The sequence below is a fragment of the Mya arenaria genome, chromosome 8 (genome assembly GCF_026914265.1).
Source record: "Mya arenaria isolate MELC-2E11 chromosome 8, ASM2691426v1".
Taxonomy (NCBI): Eukaryota; Metazoa; Mollusca; class Bivalvia; order Myida; family Myidae; genus Mya; species Mya arenaria.
The window spans coordinates 379,552-403,827 of record NC_069129.1 but is presented as its reverse complement, the minus strand read 5'-3'; the positions used below and the strand labels follow the sequence as shown (position 1 = coordinate 403,827).

Sequence of the window (24,276 nt, the reverse complement as noted above, 5' to 3'; positions counted from 1 at the left end):
AAAGAAAATGTTGAGTTTTCTGGCATTTTAAACATTTATAATTAAACCAATGTAACCAAGTTAAGGAACCAATTCTCTCTGGGGAAGGCAAAGGTTTAATTATATGTTCAAGCATTACTTAACAAACAGCAGGTGAATGAATAAACTTGACATTGGCGGGAAATTGTCAGATATGTTTTAGCATTGTGAATTGTCTCTCAAATTACACCTTCACTTCACACTGTTTTGTTTACATTGTTACAATGAATGGAATCCACCTGGCTTTGAAAAGAACATCAAATAATGTCAACTGTAATCAGAGAGAGTTATTAATTTTGGAAGTGCACATGAAAACCATTAGGAAAACCATTATAGATGTGGTAATGACTTCACTCAGAAATTGTCAATGCCAGTACTAGAGAACACAAATTCAAAATAGATAGAATGAGCAGAAAATATGGAACTTTAAAAACAATTAACATGATAAGGTGCAAAATTAACATTTATTTTGAATTTCATTTTTTAGCAAGTTCTTAAGTCACCATGGGATGTTGGACACAAAAACTTACATAAAGTCATAGAAGTATTAAAAGCCTTTAAACCTTCTTTAAGCAGGGCAAGTGGGCTGTAATAAGGGTGTTTATATTGATACAGTCAAACTGTGCGAGGACTTAAATTGGCTTTTATTACTTTGGGTATTAACTTTATTCAAATAGAATTATTCAGAAATGAAGCATGAAGGATTTTATTGGTTTAAGCATAAGTTTAAAATACCTCGGCCTAAGATACTGTGGTCTTTGATATTGTGTTATGTTTTTTCTTTAGTTTAACATAATACAATTGCAAAATATCCAAAGATAACTTCATGCTTTGTACATGTATCATATTTCAAAAGATCTAAAAAAAATCAATGTGATACGAACATCGTCACTCTTAAAAAAGTTATTTCTACTCACTCTAAGTGTGGTTTAATCCAGGTTTTAATAGGGTGGGGTTCTGTAGAACAAGGACATGGTGCTAAGAGTTAAAGGGACACATTGTAGCATATAAGGCTACAATTGCTTATTACCACAACTTATGCCTGGTGTGTTTCAGTGACCCCTCCACTCCCGACTGGTGAGAGTAAGAAGACCCGGGCACTGAGAATGCTGGCGTTACGAGTGGCCGCACATCTTCACTGGAACCTCAATACAATCATGAAGGGGTAATTAATATGGCTGCTGTTGTGGTGTTCCTTACTGTTAAGATGTTGTTGTAGATAATTTTTACTTTTCATCTTTAGAGGTTTGAAAAATAATTGAAACACCATTTATAACGGAGTAATAGATCTCTTCAAAATCACTGACGCAGACTTCTACTCTTCTAACTTATACATTTTTAAAAGCAAATTCTTTCAAAACTGAACCCAGAAAGTTATCACTTATTCTTGCAATATCATTTAAAATACTCTGAAGCCAAGTTGACCCACACTAACATTTGTTTTCAGTTTGTCAGTACAGCAGGTCCACAGCCTGCTCACAGAGCTTCTCAAGGTTACCATGGAGATGAGCCCAGACGCGGCCAAGTTTACCGATCTCCACTTTGACGTTCTCACTCCTGAGGCCATCTTTGCTGCTCAACTCTACCACAGATGGTCAGTTTATGGCCTAGAAAACACATTGCTTGCTCTATACTTGAATATTGTAAAGACAGTTGGCTGTTACACGCTATTTGAGCAATAAGCATACAACATATATCATAAAAGGAAGACATTTATTTTAGTATCAGATACTACATGTAGCTTATTATATAAAAGTGTCTAAAATCGAATGAAATCTTAACTTGAAAATTCAAATAAACTTTAATTAAAGATGATTCAGTTTCAATAGTGATACTTTTTAGCAGAAATGAGCATTGTCTGGTACTTTTTAAATGTCAGAACAAAAGAGCTTTTATTTAAACTTTTGATGATGTTTTATGATTGCAACCAGATGGTTTTTTTCACATTTCACACATTTTTTTTTATGTCATGATATAACATGTGAATGAGTCCAGTGCTGTTTTTTTATCTGGTATTTAAAAGATACTAGCACCCTGCCTTTGTTTTGCAAAACTTTTACTATCATTATTCATTACCATATATATAATTTAATATAAAAATATTGCATATACAGTGAAAACTCACTAAACCGGACAAGGTCCGGACTGGGCAAAATTTCCGGTTTTGTGAGGATTCCGGTTTAGTGAGGATTTGATGTACGGAGTAAGTTTACTCAAAATATTAACTGAGTTAACCTTTAAAGGGAAGTTGGAAATTGGAATAAAATAAAAACACATAAAGATAACATTTATTTTACATCAACGATGGTTCAAGTAACTTGAAATAATGCATAGAGTATACATGTATATTCATTTATATATCAATGTATATTACAGATACAGTTTTAGACGGAGGTTGAGACATGATTAAAGCACATGCAAAAGTGTTAAACATAATTCTGCGTTTTTATTATCATCTTTTTTCCGAGTCTAAAAAAATAAAACAACTTGCGTAATTTAATGCTTGTTAAGTATGTTTGATAGTTTAATTAACGCACCGCTCTAATTTGATTCACTCATAGATGTCTTTAGATAAAACAACCCTCCAAAATGATCACTTATAACCGTTTCTAGTTCTTTATTTTCTGCAACAAACAAATTAATGTTTCAATCAATTTTCTTTTCACAAGTTTGATTAACGTTTGATTATCGCGCGGCAGTCAATCCACAGCGCAATCATCATTATCCATTATCAAGTTATCACAACATCAAAGGTGCAATATTTAACGACGCACCGGCTGTCAAAACAAAGTGACACGCGATTCGCGAATTCCAAATACACAAAATCATTTTGACATGTTTGAACAAATATACGTCCGGTTTTGCGAGGTAAAATTACGTTGACAACTAACAAATTTTCTCGATTTTTTGTCCGGTATCCGGAATTCCGAGGTTCCGGTATTGTGGGGATTATTTTACATTGAAAATAGAAGGGGAAAATCGGGACTCTGGAAAAAGTCCGGTATCCCGAGGATTCCGGTTTTGTGGAGATCCGGTTTAGTGAGGTTCCACTGTATATATATATATATACCAGTATATATTCAGACATCATTTCAATTGCTTGTCATTGTTTGGCGACTTACCCAGTGTGTTTCTAAATAGGGTTTGTATTTGAATATTTGACTTCCAGGCTTGTCCATGTTGTTTCTTTGCAATATTGTTAAATGTTAATAAACACACTTCATTCTTTTGTTGCAGGGCAATACTTACTCTTGTAAAACACAGCTTTCCTACAAAACCAGTCAAAACCTTTATGACAGTGTAAGTATATTTATTGTTTGGTTGCACACATTCATGTATTTCTTAGTTTAAAAACATTCATTTTGAAACAGTTGCGCAACAAGTCACTGCAATAGTATACTATAACATATTATAATACCATGCATGTTGGAACAATGTAACACAATAGTCAGGTGTAGTGATGTTATGGAGGAAACCCACTAACAGGCTTAGTACCCTCCAACCAAACTGGTGCACCCATGCAGGAATTAAGACTGTGATGCCTTGGTGATTGATTAGCACAGTGGTTACTGACTTGATTCTCATCAAGCTAGGCGATCCAGGTTTGATTTTCAGCGTATGTGATTTTGGTTTGTGGCCTTCAAGCGGGAAAAGTTTCCTCAGGGTACTCTGATCTCCCCTACAACTACAATACAAGACCACGCTTGTTAGCATTGTGCCAAAGAGAGTGACCAATATAATCTTGTGTATTTCAAGGCAAGGCCAGCAGGACCCTGTAACCACAATGCTGCAGACGGAGTCACTCATCAGTAATGTAAGTTTCTCTTTCCAATTTTGACTTAAATATAGCAAAACAGGTTCTTAAATTAGCTAAGTGGTATTAGATCTGCTATTGGAAATGAAACCATTGTACACTGATAACTTAATCACAATAAGACTTTACTTAACAAATAAAACATGGCATGAAGGGCCATTTGCAAGTTTATGGACTGGGCAGTTCGACTGAGGATGCTATTGGACCTCCGGTTATATTTCCTAAAAATGCTATATGAACTTTGTAATTTTTTCGATATTTGTTCATTTTAAAAAGTAAATGTATACTTATTTTATATTTCTGCTGAATGGTTTCATATTTTATAAATGTCTTAACACTCAAAACTCCAATAATTTTTTTGTAAATCTGGTTTGACTCTGAATATTGGTAATTCATTTCATAGCTTATTTTCTACAAAGGGAGGTAAATTATCCTAAACTTTAGGATAAATACTGTTTCCTTACTGTACAGTTCTGGTGCCGTGTTGAGGTACCTCCAAATGTCATGTAAATGAAATGATTTTGGAAAATGTACATACAAAATGTACTAAAAATGAATTATCTAACTTTTCCAAAGTACAGGCAAATTGACAACCACTTCACTTGAATGTCATCTCGTGACCATTACAGTAACTTATTTTAACTTGATTGTGGGCTGCATCTTTCGTATATTGGCCTGCAATAGTCGGCAGCTCTCAAAAGATATTGACCTGTTGACATCACATATTTTGTTTATGGGAAATATGCAAATGAGGTTTAATATATATATATATATAATTGTATGTGTAAACCTCATGCAAAATTTTATTTTGTTTTATTTTCTTTCCAAATTTTATCAGATGATAATGTGAGAGATAGATACATTGGCAGTCTTACGATACTGTAGATCTGGTTGATCTTACTGATGTTTACATTCAGTTACGTGAGAAGGCTGGTGTATCAGTTGACAACCTGCAGCGTTGTGTACAGTGTGGCCGCACCCTGAGAATGCCTGTTCTCACCTCCATACCCGTGCCCACAGAGTTAAATGACTCCCCAGAGTTTACTTGGGACATCGCCACAGAAATACTGCCTGATGAATATATATGTCAGGTATGGAAGTTTTTCTTCAAGAAATAAATGCGTTTTGGTTTTCAAGATACTGTTATTTGGAAAAGGCAAGTTTATTCAAAAGGTCAAATTTGCTACAGCAAAATGGCATTACGCTGTAGATCTGTCATTGAAAACACACAAAGCATTATCGATGTCTACGGTAGCTTTTCAGATGTTTATGCTACAATTGGTATTCCACCCACTACCCTAGGAATTAAAATAATACATGAGTGCAAAACACAAGTTTTGTATATCATTTATTTCAATCTCAAGCATAGGGAAAGTAACTGTTTTGTATCATATTGTCAAGTTTATGTGCTAAATTATTGCATGTTAGCTTTCATACTTATTGCATGTTACTACTGGTTACCATTCTCATATGAGAGTTAATGTATAAAGGAATCTTTCCAATATGGTACCAACAGAAATAACTTGTTTACATTATTTGTGTTTAATTGCTCATACATTTGATATTATCATGTGCCTATGTGTGTTTCAGCTGTCGTACGACCTTGGCACATATTTCTTCTACCAGGAGTCGTACCACCAGGCCCTTGAGATGTTCAGGGAGTGCAAGGATCTCTCCAAACATGTACACAAAACATTCCCTTAGTAAAACTATAGTAATGATATTGTGAAGACAGTGAGGCGGTATTTGTGTGACCTCTCACCCACATGGTTTTGGGTTAACACTAGATCCAGTTCCTCATAGACTCTAGTACTGAATTCCACCCAGCATCCTACCTTTTGGCAATTTCAATATCAATGCTGTGAATTACTTATCCATGAATTAATTTATACAAGTCTGTCGTAAGCCATACCAATAAAAATTTTGGTTTGTCAAATAAATAAATATAAAAAAGTGTATTAAATAATAATAATAATACAATTCTTGTTATTCTATATGATTAAGATTAAGAATGATAATATATACAGTCCAAATATTTCAGAAAATTCATCAAGTGGGTTAATAGAATCTTCTACCACTATTTCAGTCTTTTGCAGGTCTTCAAAGACAAATAATAACATTTTCTTGTGTTGTTTTATGCAATTCCACAATAATGCGTTTTTTTTGCATCATTTTGATGGAAATAAGGAAATAAGTCACTTAAAATAATTTGATTATTTATCTCAAATTCTCTGAAAATGAGTACAGTAAATCTGAAACATTAGTTTGGTGTGGCTTTGGCCATTATTGTTTATTAAAGTGTTGTATCTCTTCCATCAGATGAAGAAGCCGGAGTACTGTCATGTACAGGAGCAGCGATTAAACGGCTACTTTGTGGCGTGCAGAACATTGAAGGAGTCCTCGGCTAAGCTTAGTGCCAAGCCAGAAAGCTTGTACCGGAGAGCTGAATCTGCAAGGAGAAATACATACAGGGTAGGCGTACCAACTGATACATTTCAGGCAATTTTCTGGCTATTTTAGAAACAAGCACTTGAACTCAATTTGGTGAAAACTATCGCTATAATCACTGAATTGGGAATGAAAATTTATCACTAAAATCTCATTAAATAGATGCAAATTCCATGAGTATCGGATCAAAATTGCATACTGCATGATTATTTCCAGCACTGTTGAGCTGACTGAAAAACACTCTTACAGAATGCAAAAAAAAAACATTCAATGTATGCTTATCAGTAACAAGTCATGCCATTTCTGGCTTCTCTGTTTCTCATAGAGACAAGCCAGCTTTGTCACGGCTTTGTTGTTGTTTTCGAGGCCTTTGGCATCTTGTGAGAAATTGAAATGTATGCCATAACTGAAAACATGAATATTTTGGGTATTTTTATATGATTGTTACACCAGTTCTATGGTAGAAATAAGTGCCAGCCCTTAAGGTGAGTGGTTGTGTAGGAATTGATGGCAGTACACTCAACGAAACCTGTGAGTGTCACCTATACATGACACAGTGTGAGGCTTTGATCCCAACCGGTCACTTGTTGCGGGTTGTAGGTCAGTGCTGGTCAAAGTAATTCATTGGATTGTACAACCATGTACTATAATTTAATGATAAAATATAATCCCTTAGTTATTGGTCAATTAAATATTTGAGTGATAGGCAGCATTGTGTGATTGTTGAAATATTGATGTAGAACAACTGACTTTGGAAAAATAACCTATTGAGAAGGTTGGGCATATAAATTGCTCATTAGAGTACACAAGTGTACTAACAGTATTGGCGAAAGTTCTAAGGAGGTCTGAATTTTGAATCCCCTAGAAGTTTTGATAAGCGACCCGTAATAATTATTGTTGAGTATATAACTCAGTGATTGCCAACCATTTGTCTGCAGGGTCTGGTGGACCTCCTGATTGAGGACAACGTGAAGCAGGAGCTCAGCACGGCGTACAGGGCCAACCTTGAGGATGAACTTGCCGCCAAGGAGAGGTACATGGGAACTTGATAAAGAAATATTGGTGCAAAATAACAATTCAACTTTGAATGTAAAATTGCAAATATTCTCATTTTGATATAATTATACACGTGCTCTTGGCTGAATTGAAAAAATACTAATAGTGAGTTTAAGTTTTACAAGAAAGAAGATCAATGATGTGTTTACAGTAAGGATTCAAGTCAGACCAACTGGTGTGCTGTGTTGCAAGCCTCTCGCAAATCCCCATGGGTCGGGATGCAAACAATGTGTTATTAAAATTATAAGCCTAGTCATAATAGTAATTGACATTGTCTGATTTCTGTTCCAGCCTGACGTTCACGTTTATCCAAGTGAGCATCTGTAATGTAATGCGAGGTGTGATGGAGGGGAAGGCGTTTGTCTCCATCATTGCTGATATACTGGAGGACGCCGACATTGCTACCATAAAGTTCCTTGTCAAGGTTTGTATTTCCATTGTGGTGATGGTTTAGTTGATAGCATCCCATATTCTATATCAGAGGCTTGTGGGTTTGGTCCCTGCACTGACATTCATTGATAATTAGTTCTTGTTTACCCAGTAATGGTAAATGGTTTAAAGTTATGAGTACATTAAATTTTATATAGCTAATTTTAAAACTGCATACATGTTTATGACTATAAAGGTGTATTGGAGCTCATTTAACTAGTTGGTCAGTGCAATTTGAAATTAAAATAACCTTTTAGCTTTCCTATTCTTGTTGACCATAATTTCATAATTTCTCTCTCTCTCTCTGTTATTTTTTGTGTGCAAAATATTTGACAGGTCCTTTCTGTGGCGATGAATGGAGCTTCTTTTGTTCAGAAGACAAACCTGGTCACATTTCTTTGGTAAGTGTGGTACGAGGGAAGATACAGGGTAGGACATTTATACTATAAAATGTTCTGACACAATTTTACACTCAAAGGTTATACTTTCATGATGATCTTATATTTTGTACACAGTGCATATTATGCTTTACATATACTTACAAGATAATCAGTATTAATATGAAGAAATAGTCAGATGCTCGGAAGACTACTAGTATACCATGAATAACATAACAAAAATCTCACCAATCCAGGCATGTAGCGGAGGCAGCCCCCTCCCACTCCCACTTTGTCCCAATGGTTCTACAGAGCGACATCAGGAACCACTTTACAGGTTATGAGTGTGATCAACTCCGTAAACTGGAGCAGGGGACCAAGGATAACATGTCCTTCAGTACAACCCTCGATGATCTCACCACGGTCGCCAGCAGCTACCCGTCAACTAGAGGTCAATATCTCTAAAATTGTACATTTATTTTCTTAAGCTCAATTGTAAAATCAATTGATAAATATGAATCAGTGTTGCTTTCAATTCCTTGTGTGGCTCAAACCCACTGCCTTTAATATGAGAGGTGGAAACCTATACCATTAGATCCCTTTCATCTGCATTCACTACATCATCATTGTTTAGCCTTACCTATCCCAAATTTTGAGGGTAAGGTAGGTAGCGTTTATTGTTTTATACTTCCTAACCCTTTAGATCCATAATAAAAAAAGGAAAAGGTATAACCACTGTAAAGGCTAAAAATGCTTTTGGGTCACAGGTTTTAATTGTGGACCTACTGTTAGTCAAGAGTTTTGAGGCTTGAATTAAAATGCTTGAACAATTAAAATGCTTGAACAGTTAATTGGATTCATTTTTCATTATTATTTTTTCCATTTGATCAGATTCCTCAGTAACTATGGCGAATGTTGAACACCAGCTGATGTTTATGTACGATGCTGACGTCACTCGACACCTCGTGTCAGAACTGGTTGTAAACCAACAGAAAACACCCCAGTATGTGATGCAACTAAATGAAAAGGTAAACACATGCCAAGTTCTTGACCAATGTTTAGGAAATTAAAACCTCAAACCTGCAAAATCTCTTATTATATAAAATATTAATTTCATTTAATATATTGTAAACAATGTTATATTTGTGTTTAGACCATTTTAACCAGGTTAAGTAATGGCATCTCCATGACAATATCAGTTGATTCTGTATAGATTGCGTGTGTTTCATGGTTTTATCAGTTTCTGAATTTGCATTGCAATAGAACCCCAAACAGACATTCACAACATAAAAGCTATCCAGATTAATTGATGCCCAACTATTATCCCTGATATGTTTCAGTGGAGAGTGCCGTTTGAGATGTTGGAGATTATACGTAAAACCCAGCCAAGTGTTGACCTTGCGTATACATACATCCTTATAGGGAAGGCCTGTCACTGCATGGATGTCAAGGTTGGTTCAAATGAATCCAGGACTCTTTGATTTATGCTGCTGAATATTTTTGAATGTCTTTATTATTTTTTAAGTTTGGCCAAATTTCGACATACAATCTAACTAATATCAGATTTCCAAAATACACACCTTTATTACTTCATTAAAGAAGCTTAACTGTACAAGATTGGATTTCTGAATTAATCCTCGAAAACATAGACCTTACAGACCTGTGATAACCTACATACACTTAAATCACATTTGTTATACATAACTGTAGTTGTTTTTATTACAGATATTCGAGCGGGCACGTAACCTACTATCTGTTGCGGAGCAAGTTGCCGTGGAGTACTCATACACATTGGCAAAGCACATACGCTGGCATTTACTGCTGGTTGACTTGCAACAGTACTTCCTGACCGAACATCTGGCTGAAAACACCAACCTACAGGACCTTGTTAAGAAAGTGAAGACTTGTATAACAGCTGTGCGTCTTGCACAGGGTTCGTTGGCTTCAATCAATGACTTTTTTCAGCTTAAAATGTTAATAAAATATTTTATTCAAATTAATAAAGAAAACACAATGAAAATTCACCATGATACAAATTATGAACGCTGATACAAGATTAATTGTTCATATAAACAGAAACATTTCACAACAGTTGTGGAATAAGTAATTACAGCATTATCCTAGTCAAGCTCATTAAAATGGTGTTACACAAAAGTATTGTCTAATGCTGAGGGGCATGCTAAACATGCTGGAGGAGGCTTAGTGTTGGGGACCACCAACAAAAATGGCGGGAATCAAACTTAGTATATCTTGGTGGAAAATTCGTTTTCTGACTACTGTGCTGACTGAACAACCAATTATTATATAAGAAGTGATAGACATCAAATCTTGAAATGACCATGACTCACACCAGAGTCTAAGTATATTTGCTTATTCTCAATTCACTAAACTCTGAATCTTTTATGTGTAGGAAATAGATACCTTGTTAAATTTAGTTTTTCATCATATTTTATATCATATTGTCCCTATGTGCATAAACATGTTTAATGTGTATCTGTAATGATGAATTAAATATTGATTAAACCAAATGAGCATTTCTACTGTCTCGCTTCCTCAGACATACAGCCGAGCCCTGATATACTGGAGCACTGCGCGGCCTTCCTGCTCAATGTGCGTGACTGGGGGTACCTGATGAACCTGGATAACACCAATAGCGGACATATTGAGGTACTGCCTTGGTTGTATTGAACTTTGAATGAAAACTATGAAAATATTCAAGGTCACAATAGGATGATTTTCATCTTGTCTGTTTTCGAGGAAAAGAGAATAATATTTTACTTTTTCAGCGTATCTGGGTTTTTCCAAAGAAATAAAGTGAAAGCCTTGGTTATGGCAGCATTGTGCAAAAAACTTTAACCTCAACTCCAAAACCATCCAGATATTCGTATATACCTTGTTCTCATGAGGCCAGAGAGAATACACAACTTTGTAACAAGGCCCATAACTCCGGCTTGAAAACTTGCCTGACACATTGTTCCACTGAAAAAAATAACAGACAAGCGTTGGCATTTGCACCATAGCGCTCTTGTGAGTGTTATAGCGATCTCATTCTGTGCTGGTCCAATATGTAAAAGCCTCAACTGTATTGGTCTACTTTTGTTGCTGATTTTGTAATATCAGTTTGTAGTGAAAAGTATACATTTGCCATTTTCAGACAAGCCGACTGGTATCTTGCCTGCTAGTAGATTGCTTAGAAAATATATATTTTGATGTTGATAAAGCCTTATGTATACTCTGCAATTGAAGTTATTCAATCGATATAAATAATGAAGAAAGCTCATGTTAATTCTATCAATACATTTTTCTGTATCCGTTTAAAAGTTGCTGAATAAACTCTTACAGTACCAGTAACTTTTATTCCCACCATAATAATGGGGGGGGGATAGAAATATTTTTTAGCTGTTGTTTCAACTTAATATTGTTTCAGAAGCTATATAGACTAAGTGTAGTAAGAAGAATTATTTTAGACATTTCCATGGTATTACAGCATGAAATCCCTGAAGTTAAATTGTCTTAGTAGAGCTTTTAAATCAACATTTATTTATAGTAGAAGGTTGAGAGGGATAATAGTGTAGGTACAATGTAATATAAATTTTGTTGAAATGATTATCTTTTCCTCTTCATAGGTCCATATCTTTGTGACTTAGGATTATATCATTTATCTAAGTACTGTACAGGTCTGCTTTGTATGGCTAAATTTGTAACATTATTTTTAAATTGTTAAAAAGTATTGCATATTTATATCATTAACATCATGTCTATTTTCTTGTGTCATGCTCTTAAAATGTTTTATCACACTGATAGAGTATGGTGAGTATTTATGTTCATATAATGCAACTATTAACAACTATAAACAATTTAATCTTTCAGAATTTTCTCCCTATCAAAATTATATAGTTTTCTTGATGCATTGTTTTAAAAATAACATAGTTATATCTCCAGCATGGTTGTTTGTACAATGATGATGGCAATGTTTTATGTCCTTGCCAATAAGATAAGTATGACCTTTTTGCTGAAAGTTGTTATCGTTTTCAGACATGCCGCCTAGCATCTTGCCTGCTTAATGAGCTGCCGTCAATCAAAAATGCCCGCAAACCTGCCAGAGATTTGTGGGATACCAGTAAGTGACCACTGTTATAGATATATTACATAATAATATGGTATACATATGAATAAGGTTCTTGAGAGTTGGCATTTGGTCAAGCTAGCCCCATCAGATGCATGTTTTTCTGGCCTCAAAAAACAACGCCAGAAGCAGAACCATTTGGCCTTTAACAACCTGGAACCTATCTCACATCTGGCTTTGGTCCCTTGTTTGTTGGTTGATCACTATAATACAAGGATGCCCTCAGTGGTCTTCACTAGTTCTTAAATATTTCATCGAGAAAGAACAAACACTCAGATAATCATAGAGCTTTAACTTCTTAAAAAAATCTTCATACTAAATAAATAAACAAAATATCTAAGCTTGTTTCATTTTTGCAAAATATTTTTATCTGCATGTAGATAGGTACTCACATTTGTAATGACAAAATACATATTAATAGACATTCCTACAATAAGGCATTCACTATGGCTTGAATAACACAATTTGAAGGAGCCATATATTCGAGTTTTGTAGCAAACATATCTCAAAGTTTAATAGATACCACTTAAACTTAATACACATTACCACCATGTTGGTAGTTTGGCCTAATATAGTTTTGTGACCTTTGGCCATTTAGAGTTATGTGCCCTTAAAAAACAAAACACATTTGGCTATATGGGAGTTTGTGGAGCACACTGCTTCCACAGTTTAAGAGGTATCACTCTGATACTTGGTACACATTATGACCATGATGGTTATTAGTGCTTGATGGATTTGTTGTGACCGACAGCCATTCAGAATTATGTGCCCATGGAGTTATCTTATACATGGTACCCATTACCACCATGCTGGCATATTTGTTGTGACCTTTGACCATTCAGAATTATGTGCCCTTGGAGCTATCTTATACATGGTACCCATTACCACCATGCTGGCATATTTGTTGTGACCGACAGCCATTCAGAATTATGTGCCCTTCGAGTTATCTTATACATGGTACCCATTACCACCATGCTGGCATATGTGTTGTGACCTACAGCCATTTTCTTTTGGAAGTTGTTTGTTCTTGAATACAATTTGTACACTTGAACCACCATGATGGGTAGTAGTGCCTGGGATATTTTCTTGACCCATGGCTAATCTCAATTTTATCGACCCCAGCCAACTCGGTGTGTGTATACCACGTGATAAATTACGTCATAAATGCTACGGCAGAAGGCAACATTTTGGTTTGAAAAAAGACTTTAAACAAAGATAACTTCACTATTTCTTCACCATTTTAAATGAAACAAAGCGCAGTCTACACCGCTTAAGGAGCCCAACCTTCGGTCATTTACCAGAGTTTGATTGCGAGTTTAGTTTCTTTGAAAACTTCGACAAACTTTTCCCAATTAGGCCGTCTGACGGAGCACTGTCAAAACATTATTTTGGAAACAGGTTTGTCGAAGTGTTTGATGAAACTAATGACCTCATCAAATTTCGGAAATAAAAAAATGCGGGGCTCTTTAAGCGGCATAGACTGCCCTTTTATTCATTTAAAATGGTGTTGTAAAAGAAAAGTTATCTTTGATTTAAGTCTTCATTTTAAGCAAAATGTTGCCTTCCGACGTATCATATATGACGTTATTTATCGCGTGGTATACACACACTGCACTCATTTTTGAGTTTGGTGACATTGAACATCACTTTAACATTTTGGTTATTTTAAAGGATTTAGATTGACCTTGTGGCAAATAGGAAAGTATTTTCTTGATTTAATCTTAAGCATCTCTTATGATTTCATTTTTATATTCACTTCAGTCGATCAAAAACATTCTGTGTTAAGGCTGTGGGTGGAGTAGTCATCACTTCTGTGACAGCTTTCAATATAATTTTGTTTTGAAGTTGGATATTGTGTTTGTGTCGTCTGTTATTGTGTATAAACATTAATATTTCTTCCATTGAAAATTCATCAATGTAAAATGTTACTTAAGCAGTATTGTAGAAATTTTGCAAGAGTGTATCATTTTCAAGTCTGCAGGAACTCTTCACAACCATTTCTTCTGAGGAAAAGCCTGAGAGTACCAAGTACTACTGTATTCACACATTACTTAAAAATGGTTCATCTCCAGGATGAACATATTTAGGAAAAATGGCTCCTCATGAAAAACAATGAGTATATTAAGAGACTGGCTTGGCAGTTAATGAATTACTAAAGAGTTGCATGTTGTGTGCTTCAGTTGTGATGATCTACAGTACCAATGCCCAACACAAGCGCACATCCAGCGGGAGGGACAGCGCCATGTATCGGGACTCACAGCTGGGAATACTGCCGCGGGATTTCTTTAAACTCTTCCTGCAGAAACTAAGGGTTGGTTGCAATTAATGTTGTTTACTGAACTCCTTGAATTTGCGTGCAGTGAAAACAGTTAAGCCATGCTGTTAACAAATGCCAGATAAAGCAAGTGCATGATTAATAATTAACTTATATTGGTTTTACCAGAAATGGCAACATGTATGTCAAGTTCATTACCTCTAAAAGGTGTAGTTAAAATTAAAACATTCTAATCAAAAGCCGTTGGACATCATTGCAAATGAGCTCAAGGGCTTTCAAGGGCCAGCCTTAGATGTTACACACTATATTTGAGTTAAGTTACTATCTATTGTTTCAAAGTTCTTAACAAATGCATTTAGGGCTATTCCATTTAAACATATACCCCACGGGGGAAGGCACTTTTGAACTAGACCTCCCCCCTACAAAAGCAAATTAACCGTTTGGGGGTCCTACCTCTATTAGTTGTTATAGATCCGGAATAACCCCCTTTAGAAGCGATTTAAAATTTACAAGTATAAAAGTAAAAAAAAATATTCACTGATCTTACATTAGGCTTTTATGGATGTCCATCCAGCACTCCAGCCAAGAACGGTTGTCAAACCAGCACTTACAGTCCAACTATCTATAGGTGTTTTACCAACACTCATGGTCCAACCAAAATAGCAGTCAAATAAACGAAAGCTGTCCAACCAACAGTAGCCTGTCGACCACCACTGGTTATCCATCACTATCCGCTTGCAGTCCTGGGAGTACTAGCAGCCAAACCAATTCTAATGGTGATCTTGATAAAAGTTATGTTCTCAAAACATAATATCAGCATATTTAAATCATATCTGTAAATAAAAGAAAGGTAAATTAATAGCAAAAGTGTTTCCTCTATTTCATTTAAAAACAACAACAATAATCAAATAAGATTAGGAACAGCATATATTTTTCAAAACAGTTTACCCCACCCACCACAACCTCCTGTCTAGGTAGTTTGTCAAGCGATTAATATCTTATATTATGCATATCATATCTCTATGAAGTATTATAAACTCATTGAAATGCCATATATAATGAGAAAATATAATTCATATCAAACCTGGGGTGGTAATTTATAGGATTTTTGCGCTGTTTATATTAGACTTCATTTCAACCCGAAAAGAAACCGGAAGTTCCTATGCCGCAAAGGATTATGGTATATTGAGAAGTTGCTATCAAGGAATAAAACAGAAGTATTCCGCAAAGTATAAACAATTCAAGGGAGGTAACACAAATTAACTGTTTGATCGGTCTGAAGGGATTTTCACCCGTACGTTATACGCGATTTAATTTTTAAATTTCGACACCCCCCATCAGAAGCAAATTTCACAATTTGGCAACCACCTACAGATGCAAATTAGTGAAAAAGACACCCTACTATACATGATGAAAAAAATTGCCGTGTCCCCGTGGGGTATATGTTTAAATGGAATAGCCCTTAATATATTCTAGTCATTTGAATATCCTGCATGTATTTTATATTTTAATATGTTATTACATGTTTCTGTGATATATTTTCAATTACTTCAAAGCTACATTCTAATGTTAACATTGAATATTCTACATAATAAATAACAAAGTGTATATTGAGTGTGTTTTAACCTGAAATGAATATCAATTACCAATCATAAATCAGCACTGTACTTGTATATCCCATTTCAGGAACCCATGGTACTGAGTGTGTTCATTTCACTGATGACAAAGTTCTACAATATACTCAAGGTTGGTACTAATTACTTTACTGTGATGAATCACAAAAATTGAGATGACACTGAATCACCCTGATACAGATGCCAAACCACCCTGATATACATGTCCGATCTCCCTGATTTAGATGTCCAACCACCCTGATATAGATGTCCAATCAGCCTGATATAGATGTCCAACCACCCTGATATAGTTGTCCAACCACCCTGATATAGATGCCCAACCACCATGATATCATATAGATGTCCAATCGCCCTGATACAGATGTCCAATCACCCTGATATAGATGTCCAACCACCCTGATATAGATGCCCAACCAGCCTGATATAGATGTCCAATCGCCCTGATATAGATGTCCAATCACCCTGATATAGATGCCCAATCACCCTGATATAGATGTCCAACCACCCTGATATAGATGTCCAACCATCCAGATATAGATGTCCAACCATCCAGATATAGATGTCCAACCATCCAGATATAGATGCCCAACCAGCCTGATATAGATGTCCAACCAGCCTGATATAGATGTCCAATCACCCAGATATAGATGTCCAACCACCCTGATATAGATGTCCAACCACCCTGACATAGATGTCCAACCAGCCTGATATAGATGTCCAATCACCCTGATATAGATGTCCAACCACCCTGATATATATGTCCAATCACCCTGATATAGATGTCCAACCACCCTGATTAAGATGTCCAACCAGCCTGATATAGATGTCCAATCACCCTGATATAGATGTCCAACCACCCTGATATAGATGTCCATCCATCCAGATATAGATGCCCAACCAGCCTGATATAGATGTCCAACCAGCCTGATATAGATGTCCAATCATCCTGATATAGATGTCCAACCACCCTGATATAGATGTCCAATCACCCTGATATAGATGTCCAACCACCCTGATATAGATGTCCATCCATCCAGATATAGATGTCCAATCATCCAGATATAGATGCCCAACCAGCCTGATATAGATGTCCAACCAGCCTGATATAGATGTCCAATCATCCTGATATAGATGTCCAACCACCCTGATATAGATGTCCAACCACCCTGATATAGATGTCCAACCATCCAGATAAAGATGCCCAACCAGCCTGATATAGATGTCCAACCAGCCTGATATAGATGTCCAATCACCCTGATATAGATGTCCAACCACCCTGATATATATGTCCAATCACCCTGATATAGATGCCCTGATATAGATGTCCAACCACCCTGATTAAGATGTCCAACCACCCTGATATAGATGTCCAACCACCCTGATATAGATGTCCAATCACCCTGATATACATGTAGATGTCCAACCACCCTGATATAGATGTCCAACCACCCTGATATAGATGTCCAACCACCCTGATATAGATGTCCAATCATCCTGATATAGATGTCCAACCACCCTGATAAAGATGCCCAACCACCCTGATATAGATGCCCAATCACCCTGATATAGATGCCCAATCACCCTGATACAGATGTCCAACCACCCTGATATAGATGTCCAACCACCCTGATATAGATGTCCAACCACCCTGATACAGATGTCCAATCACCCTGATATACATGTAGATGTCCAACCACCCTGATATACATGTCCAACCACTCTGATATAGATGTCCATCCATCCTGATATAGATGTCAAACCACCCTGATATAGATGTCCAATCACCCTGATATACATGTAGATGTCCAACCACCCTGATATAGATGTCCAACCACCCTGATATAGATGTCCAACCACCCTGATATACATGTCCAACCACCCTGATATAGATGTTCAACCACCCTGATATACATGTCCAACCACTCTGATATAGATGTCCAATCACCCTGATATAGATGCCCAACCACCCTGATATAGATGTCCAACCACCCTGATATAGATGCCCAACCACCCTGATATAGATGTCCAACCACCCTGATATAGATGTCCAACCACCCTGATATTGATATTCATAACTGTTAAATTAACGGAGGAATTTACTGCTCACATAATCAAATTTCTCTGAACTACCTTGATATGAATATTCATTACTGTTGAACCAATGGAGGGAATTACTTGTCACATGACATGTATAGATGTCCAACCACCCTGATATTGATATTCATAACTGTTAAATTTACAGAGGGATTTACTGCTCACATAATAAAATTACTCTGAACTACCATGATATGAATATTCATTACTGTTGAACAAATGGAGGGAATTACTTGTCACATGATAACATGACTCCGAACTACCCAGATATGAATATTCATAATTGTCAAACTAATGGAAAGATTTACTTGTCACATGTTAGCATGACATTGTGTTTGAACCACCCTGTTATGAATATTCATAACTGTTCAAACTGTTTAGAAGTTAACTAGTTAAGACAAGTGCTGCAGTGTACCTACTAATTTTAAACTAAAACCATATGTGGCAGTATCAGTCAGGTTTTAACTGTTTACTATTTTGATAGATATAATAGGTTCAAGATTCATGTGTAATTTCAGGATGACATAACAGTCGAAATTTACAGTGACTACCTTGCCATATGGCCATCAGCATTACCCAAGTAAGTAGATACTGGTCATACTGACATAGTACTGCCATATGGCCATCAGCATTACCCAAGTAAGAAGATACTGGCGAATGTGCTGCTGGTTTTCATGACACCGACAAGATTGTTATATAAGAATAAATAAGTCAGGCTAACCATAATTAATGACTACAGTTTAAGTGATATTGTAAGAAAAGGATCTGGTGCCATCTTAAGATGTGTACAAGCGAGGGGAAGAAAGAGTTTGTTCCAAGTTCCTCTAAGTATAGATGTATATTATTCACACAATTCAATCTACAGTGAGGTGTACATGATGGATTTTGTGCAGAATATGTATCTATCCTGATGCAGCCCTCTTGCATGCATATTTCTTGCAAAACGGAATGCATTTCCGAGCAAGGCAGATGAAAAGATCTGTCCATTGGGTAAAGCCTTGTTACTGGCTTTTGCATATGCCCTTGGGTCAGATTTTTTCATTCGCTACCAATACATGAAAGATAATTATAATCCAATGTTTCCAGGCTCCCTTCCCCTCTATGATATACATTATGTACAGATTGTATTCTGCATTCCAGCACCAGTGGAGTACATGTGGGGGCAGTGGAAGAGCATGTCTCAGCTCTGATGCAGCATGCCCTCCAGAAGATCCCATCCAATGCCTCCTGGCTGCGTACACAGGCCGACCTACTCTATGGTAAACATTTCTTATAGGATTCTTTTGATATGCTGATTTTTCAGCTTAATTGAATGAATACTTGATTTGCATTTAAATGTAACTTTGTATGTCAGGAAACACCTGAATGTATAAAATCACCATTATTGAAATTGTTTTGTATTGAAAAAACATTATTTAGCAAATACCTTTATAAATGAATTTTAACACTACAACAGAATTTAAAATTCTCTTATTATTATTCATAGTTTGACACGATCTGCAGTGACAATTTGTTGTAGTAGCAATGTTAAGATGGACAAAAAAAATAGTTGGTACATCTTTCCCTGACAATATTTTATCCATTTAATAAAAGTTTTCTAACTTAGATACTTGTCATTAATTGCCGCCATCCACTACAGCCAATAACCAGTACTCAGCAGCTATGAAGTTCTACATGGAGGCCGGCATTGTCTCCTCGGAGTTCTTCGCTAACGCTGTACCTAAGAGTATCTACGATGACACGGTGTACAGGAAGATGATGAAGTGCTGTAACTATCTACAGTGTCACACACAGGTACTGGATTTATGATCAGCATGTTGTGATAACTGATATTTTCAAGGAGGCTGTTTTGGCTGCAGACTCAAGTTTTGAATTTATCAATTCATCAGACTGAAGTTTTATAGTACTCATTCTTGTACACCAGAGTGGTGATGATATGGGTATCATTGTCAAACCTCTGATGAATGAGAATGTATTAACTAACTTTTGTAAAAATTGATTTTCCAAGTGTCAATTTATGGCCTGATTAAGTAAGACAAAACCGCCATTATGCTTATGAATTAACTGTTTGAAATGAATTCACAATATGGAATGACAATGTCTAAGTAAATGATGTGTTGTTTCCAGTCAACGGAGTGGTTAGCACTCTCACATCTCAAAAACAAATTGGTGGCTGCGGGTGAGTTTGGTTGGTGGTTATGTTTCTTTTTGTTTTTTCCCCACAACATAAAACATGTATGACTTTTTTGTGTAACATGCGTGTTGAAGGAGTGATGTGTTCCATAGTGTAATCAGCTCTTGTTTTCTAACGTTTGTGTAATGGTTGACTTTAAATCAAATGTATGTGTTGGATGCAGGTTGCAGTGCTGTGCCAGTTCCTGGATGATGTAGATTACAGTGCGGCCTTCAAGGCCCTGCAGGAGAAGCACACGTACGATGCCATGGACTCGTACTATGTGTGTATATGGGACATCAGCATTCTCGAGTACCTTGTACGTATCCTTCCACAACACACGCTATGTGTATGGTACTCTTTTGTTTTGGCGTTGTTTTGGCGTCCGTCCATCTAATTTTAATACTTAAGCAAGCCCACATGTTTACCCCTGTGGTAGTGTACTGAAGAAATGTTGAATTTATCTGTCAGTAACCTTGGCCATATCTCAAAAATCTTTAAGGATATTAAGATGAAGCACACTCAGCACACATGTTGCAAGATACTTTTTTTTCAGTTATTTTCATAATAACTTCTGAAACAGAAACAGAACATTGTTTTCATTTGCTGTTCTGTTGCATGCCTACATTGAATTAAAGTTGAAAAAAACAACACTCAGAATCTTAGATTTTGTTCTCAAATGGCATAACAGGCAACACTTAATTTTTATGGTGTTTCAAAGCCGAGGTTAAATGGGGTTACGAAATATCTTCTAATGAGTGGTTATTACAATGTCTTATTTTCAGTGTATATAACTTGTGTATAGCTATTTTCTCAGAAATAAGCTTAACTTGTCCTTCTTTTTTCACGTCTTATTTTAAAAATATTCACGTTGATCATATGTATTTTTTACTTATATTATGTAACGAGAATCATGTATCTGTTTAAGTTACTTTAATAAATATTTTTAATCTTGAAACTTGTAAAGAAAGAAAGATTCCTTAACACTTGTGCTCAGATTTACATTCAAAGAGAGGGGAGATGGATAAACGCCAGTCAGCAGTGAGTATTGCCAAACATTATTCTCATTCATCATCAGTATTTTTCTTTTACTTTCAGTTCAGTTGGTTTCCTTTTGTAACCTTTCATTGCATAAATGTCAAATGCAGTGTATGATATAGCATGTACATTAGTTGTACTGTCTTCTTGTAATGGGACTCTGGTGATGTCTGGATTAATAGGGCTGATTGCTCATGTTGAAAATGTCTGTTTAACCTTTCAATCTTCAAAAATGATCAACATACAAATAAGACACACTAGGGCTTAAGATGTGCTTGTTTAATTCAAATACATGAGCACAACATAATATACTTGCCTTTTAAAGTTTTAAATGTTAACAAGGCTGTCATTTACAACATTGTTAATAAAAAAAACGATAAAAAAGTACAATGTTAATAAAATGATTATCCTGACTGTATCAGATTTTCTCAACAACATTTGTACAAGTAAGTCAACAATAAAATGAAAGTATCAGTTTCCAGATATACACTTGATAATTAGTGTATTCATGGGTTTTTAAGTAAAGAATAATCCTGAAATCAGGATTGAGAGCTTTTCACTTCAGACAATTGTACAGTTGTGAAGTACACGAATCTTAACAGTTATGGTATCAGTTGTTAGAACCCCTGTTCATGTTAAATATTAAGACTTATTTTATTTTTATATCTGAAACTAAACAATTGATTGTAATGTGTTATTAGATGCGGGCATTGACTCAGCTGGACTTGAACAGCAATAATCCAGAAGACATTATACAACGGGCCGTCCAGATCCGCAAACGAAAATTCCTCCGAGCATTGGCGAAGCAATACGTCTGAAACTAGTCACATGGTGGATGATAATAGTCTGCCATATCAGTATTGCTTGTGGGCTGTTGACGTTGTATGAAGTGCTGTATTACAAAATAGATTGGTGACAAAATGCTAGTTATATCCTTAATTGTTTGTGTATCTATGCATACCAACACATCTTAAGTTAATGTTATAAATCCTTTGTACAGATTAAGTCATTGGAATAAACTTTGTTACATGCTGAGTGCTCGGGCATCAGGAACATGGCTCAAAGCTATCGAAATAGAGACAAATTGTGCTTAAATGATATTTGGATGTTGGAATTGGATGTTTATGTCTTGTCATTGAAACAGCATTGTTTTTCATTCAAACTGTGATTACATCATTTCATCATGATACATGTATATTCTACTCAGGATGTCTGTTGTAACATTTTTTCCAAAGAGTGGTGTATGTTGCTTTTTAGTGTTAATGACCTATGGTTAAGGGTTTACCATTGATTATTCTAGACATACATGTAAGCTACTCCTCAATGATGATTGATAAATGAATGATGTTCGATGCATTCTCATTTTTGTTGCAGCTATAGAATGTAAGCTTGTTACTCTTAACAGACTTGTGAATGCTGATGTAAGGATCCATTGTAAAACAGTGAACAATTTACATTGTTCTACATTGATAATCAAAATAAAGCCAATTATATTCATTCCTCTAAGTGAATGGAATATACTACAAGTAAATATGACTCCAAACAACAACACATGTTTACTTTTGAGCATTGAAAGGATTCTAGATTGTAAATGTACTCCATACAGAGTTATTCATGTTACTATGTAGGGGCTAAAGGTAATCTATATGCATTCATCGAAATGGTCCCCACATTTATTTCTTTTTATCTAGCTTAGTGCTTGAGATTATGTTTTGTCTACTGATCCACTCTCTGTTTATGTCTACTGATTAACCTTATTGGAATCAATAAAGGCTAACAGATGATGTACCAATATTAATGTCCTTCAGACTTAAAGATATGCTGCCATCCCATTTGACAAAATATAGTTTCAAACACTAAATTGTATGTATATATATCATTTAGAGTTAATCATGTGACCATGTCCTCTCTTCGCATCATCATCACCACACATTATGTGTACTGTGTATGCACCCATGTTCAAAAGGTATATTTTTATATAACTAGTATTGTACGTCTATATTGAATTAAGATAAAGAAGTAACTACTATGATTCCTTGCCTAAAAAGCAAATGTAAGAGATGTATTATACAGACTGGTTATGCATACTGTACCAATGTCACTAAATATAGTTAAAATCTGATAAGAACCAGTCTGGTAAAATTAAAAGAAGCACCACCCAATGATAAGCAACATGTAAACCAAACCATAATGCTATCCCCATTTTTCCAAAATTATGATTTTTATTTTGAAATAATATTATATAAAATCATGTAATTTTATTGCCCAAAATCAAAAGCACTTTATCATATAACTTTGTTTTGTGAAGAATGTCTATGTTGTGGAGGGTAATTTGTTTTGATATTTCACACAAAAAATAAATGTAGTGAAAATGGAACTTTCTTGTGTTATATCTTTTTATGACTTTTTTCTAAGAAATGAATTTACTCAAGTGTTAAAAGCTTCATCACATAATCCTGAAGCTAGAATCAAAATGAAATGCTAGAAATAAACAACAGGATCTTCGGGAGCAAGCCCAGCTTTTAATTATATGCTTACTTCAAGGCACAAGAATCAAAAGCCAACAGACTCTCAATGAGACACGCCACGCCACATGAAGACTGTGTTGTATCTCATATCAGACGTTATAAATGATGCCTGTCAGAGCCATCTAATGATGTGTTATCCTAATTATGCCCCTGTTAAGCAGAATTTACAGTAGAAACCAACTATAATTATAAAGAAGGAAAGAAGAAAGACAAGAAATGGTATTTGCAGGTCGAATTTAGTACTAATGGTATTAGCTGGTCCATTT

General features: G+C 35.6%; 1 protein-coding gene across 1 annotated transcript in view; it reads left to right on the top strand.

Annotated features, from left to right (window-relative positions):
• LOC128243793 (integrator complex subunit 8-like) overlaps nt 1-23,859 on the top strand; it is a 29,515-nt gene extending 5,656 nt beyond the window's left edge. Inside the window, exons 3-26 of the mRNA XM_052961742.1 lie at nt 1,075-1,183; nt 1,466-1,612; nt 3,256-3,318; nt 3,775-3,832; nt 4,750-4,923; nt 5,423-5,515; nt 6,152-6,304; nt 7,219-7,313; nt 7,628-7,760; nt 8,102-8,166; nt 8,400-8,593; nt 9,034-9,170; nt 9,483-9,593; nt 9,868-10,075; nt 10,700-10,809; nt 12,178-12,262; nt 14,449-14,579; nt 16,230-16,289; nt 18,790-18,851; nt 19,412-19,530; nt 19,911-20,065; nt 20,629-20,767; nt 21,442-21,485; nt 22,184-23,859. Coding sequence (XP_052817702.1) covers nt 1,075-1,183; nt 1,466-1,612; nt 3,256-3,318; nt 3,775-3,832; nt 4,750-4,923; nt 5,423-5,515; nt 6,152-6,304; nt 7,219-7,313; nt 7,628-7,760; nt 8,102-8,166; nt 8,400-8,593; nt 9,034-9,170; nt 9,483-9,593; nt 9,868-10,075; nt 10,700-10,809; nt 12,178-12,262; nt 14,449-14,579; nt 16,230-16,289; nt 18,790-18,851; nt 19,412-19,530; nt 19,911-20,065; nt 20,629-20,767; nt 21,442-21,485; nt 22,184-22,300 — 2,762 coding nt within the window. The 3' untranslated portion in view covers nt 22,301-23,859. The remainder of the gene's footprint in view (nt 1-1,074; nt 1,184-1,465; nt 1,613-3,255; nt 3,319-3,774; nt 3,833-4,749; nt 4,924-5,422; nt 5,516-6,151; nt 6,305-7,218; nt 7,314-7,627; nt 7,761-8,101; nt 8,167-8,399; nt 8,594-9,033; nt 9,171-9,482; nt 9,594-9,867; nt 10,076-10,699; nt 10,810-12,177; nt 12,263-14,448; nt 14,580-16,229; nt 16,290-18,789; nt 18,852-19,411; nt 19,531-19,910; nt 20,066-20,628; nt 20,768-21,441; nt 21,486-22,183) is intronic.
• Nucleotides 23,860-24,276: the final 417 nt, after the last annotated feature.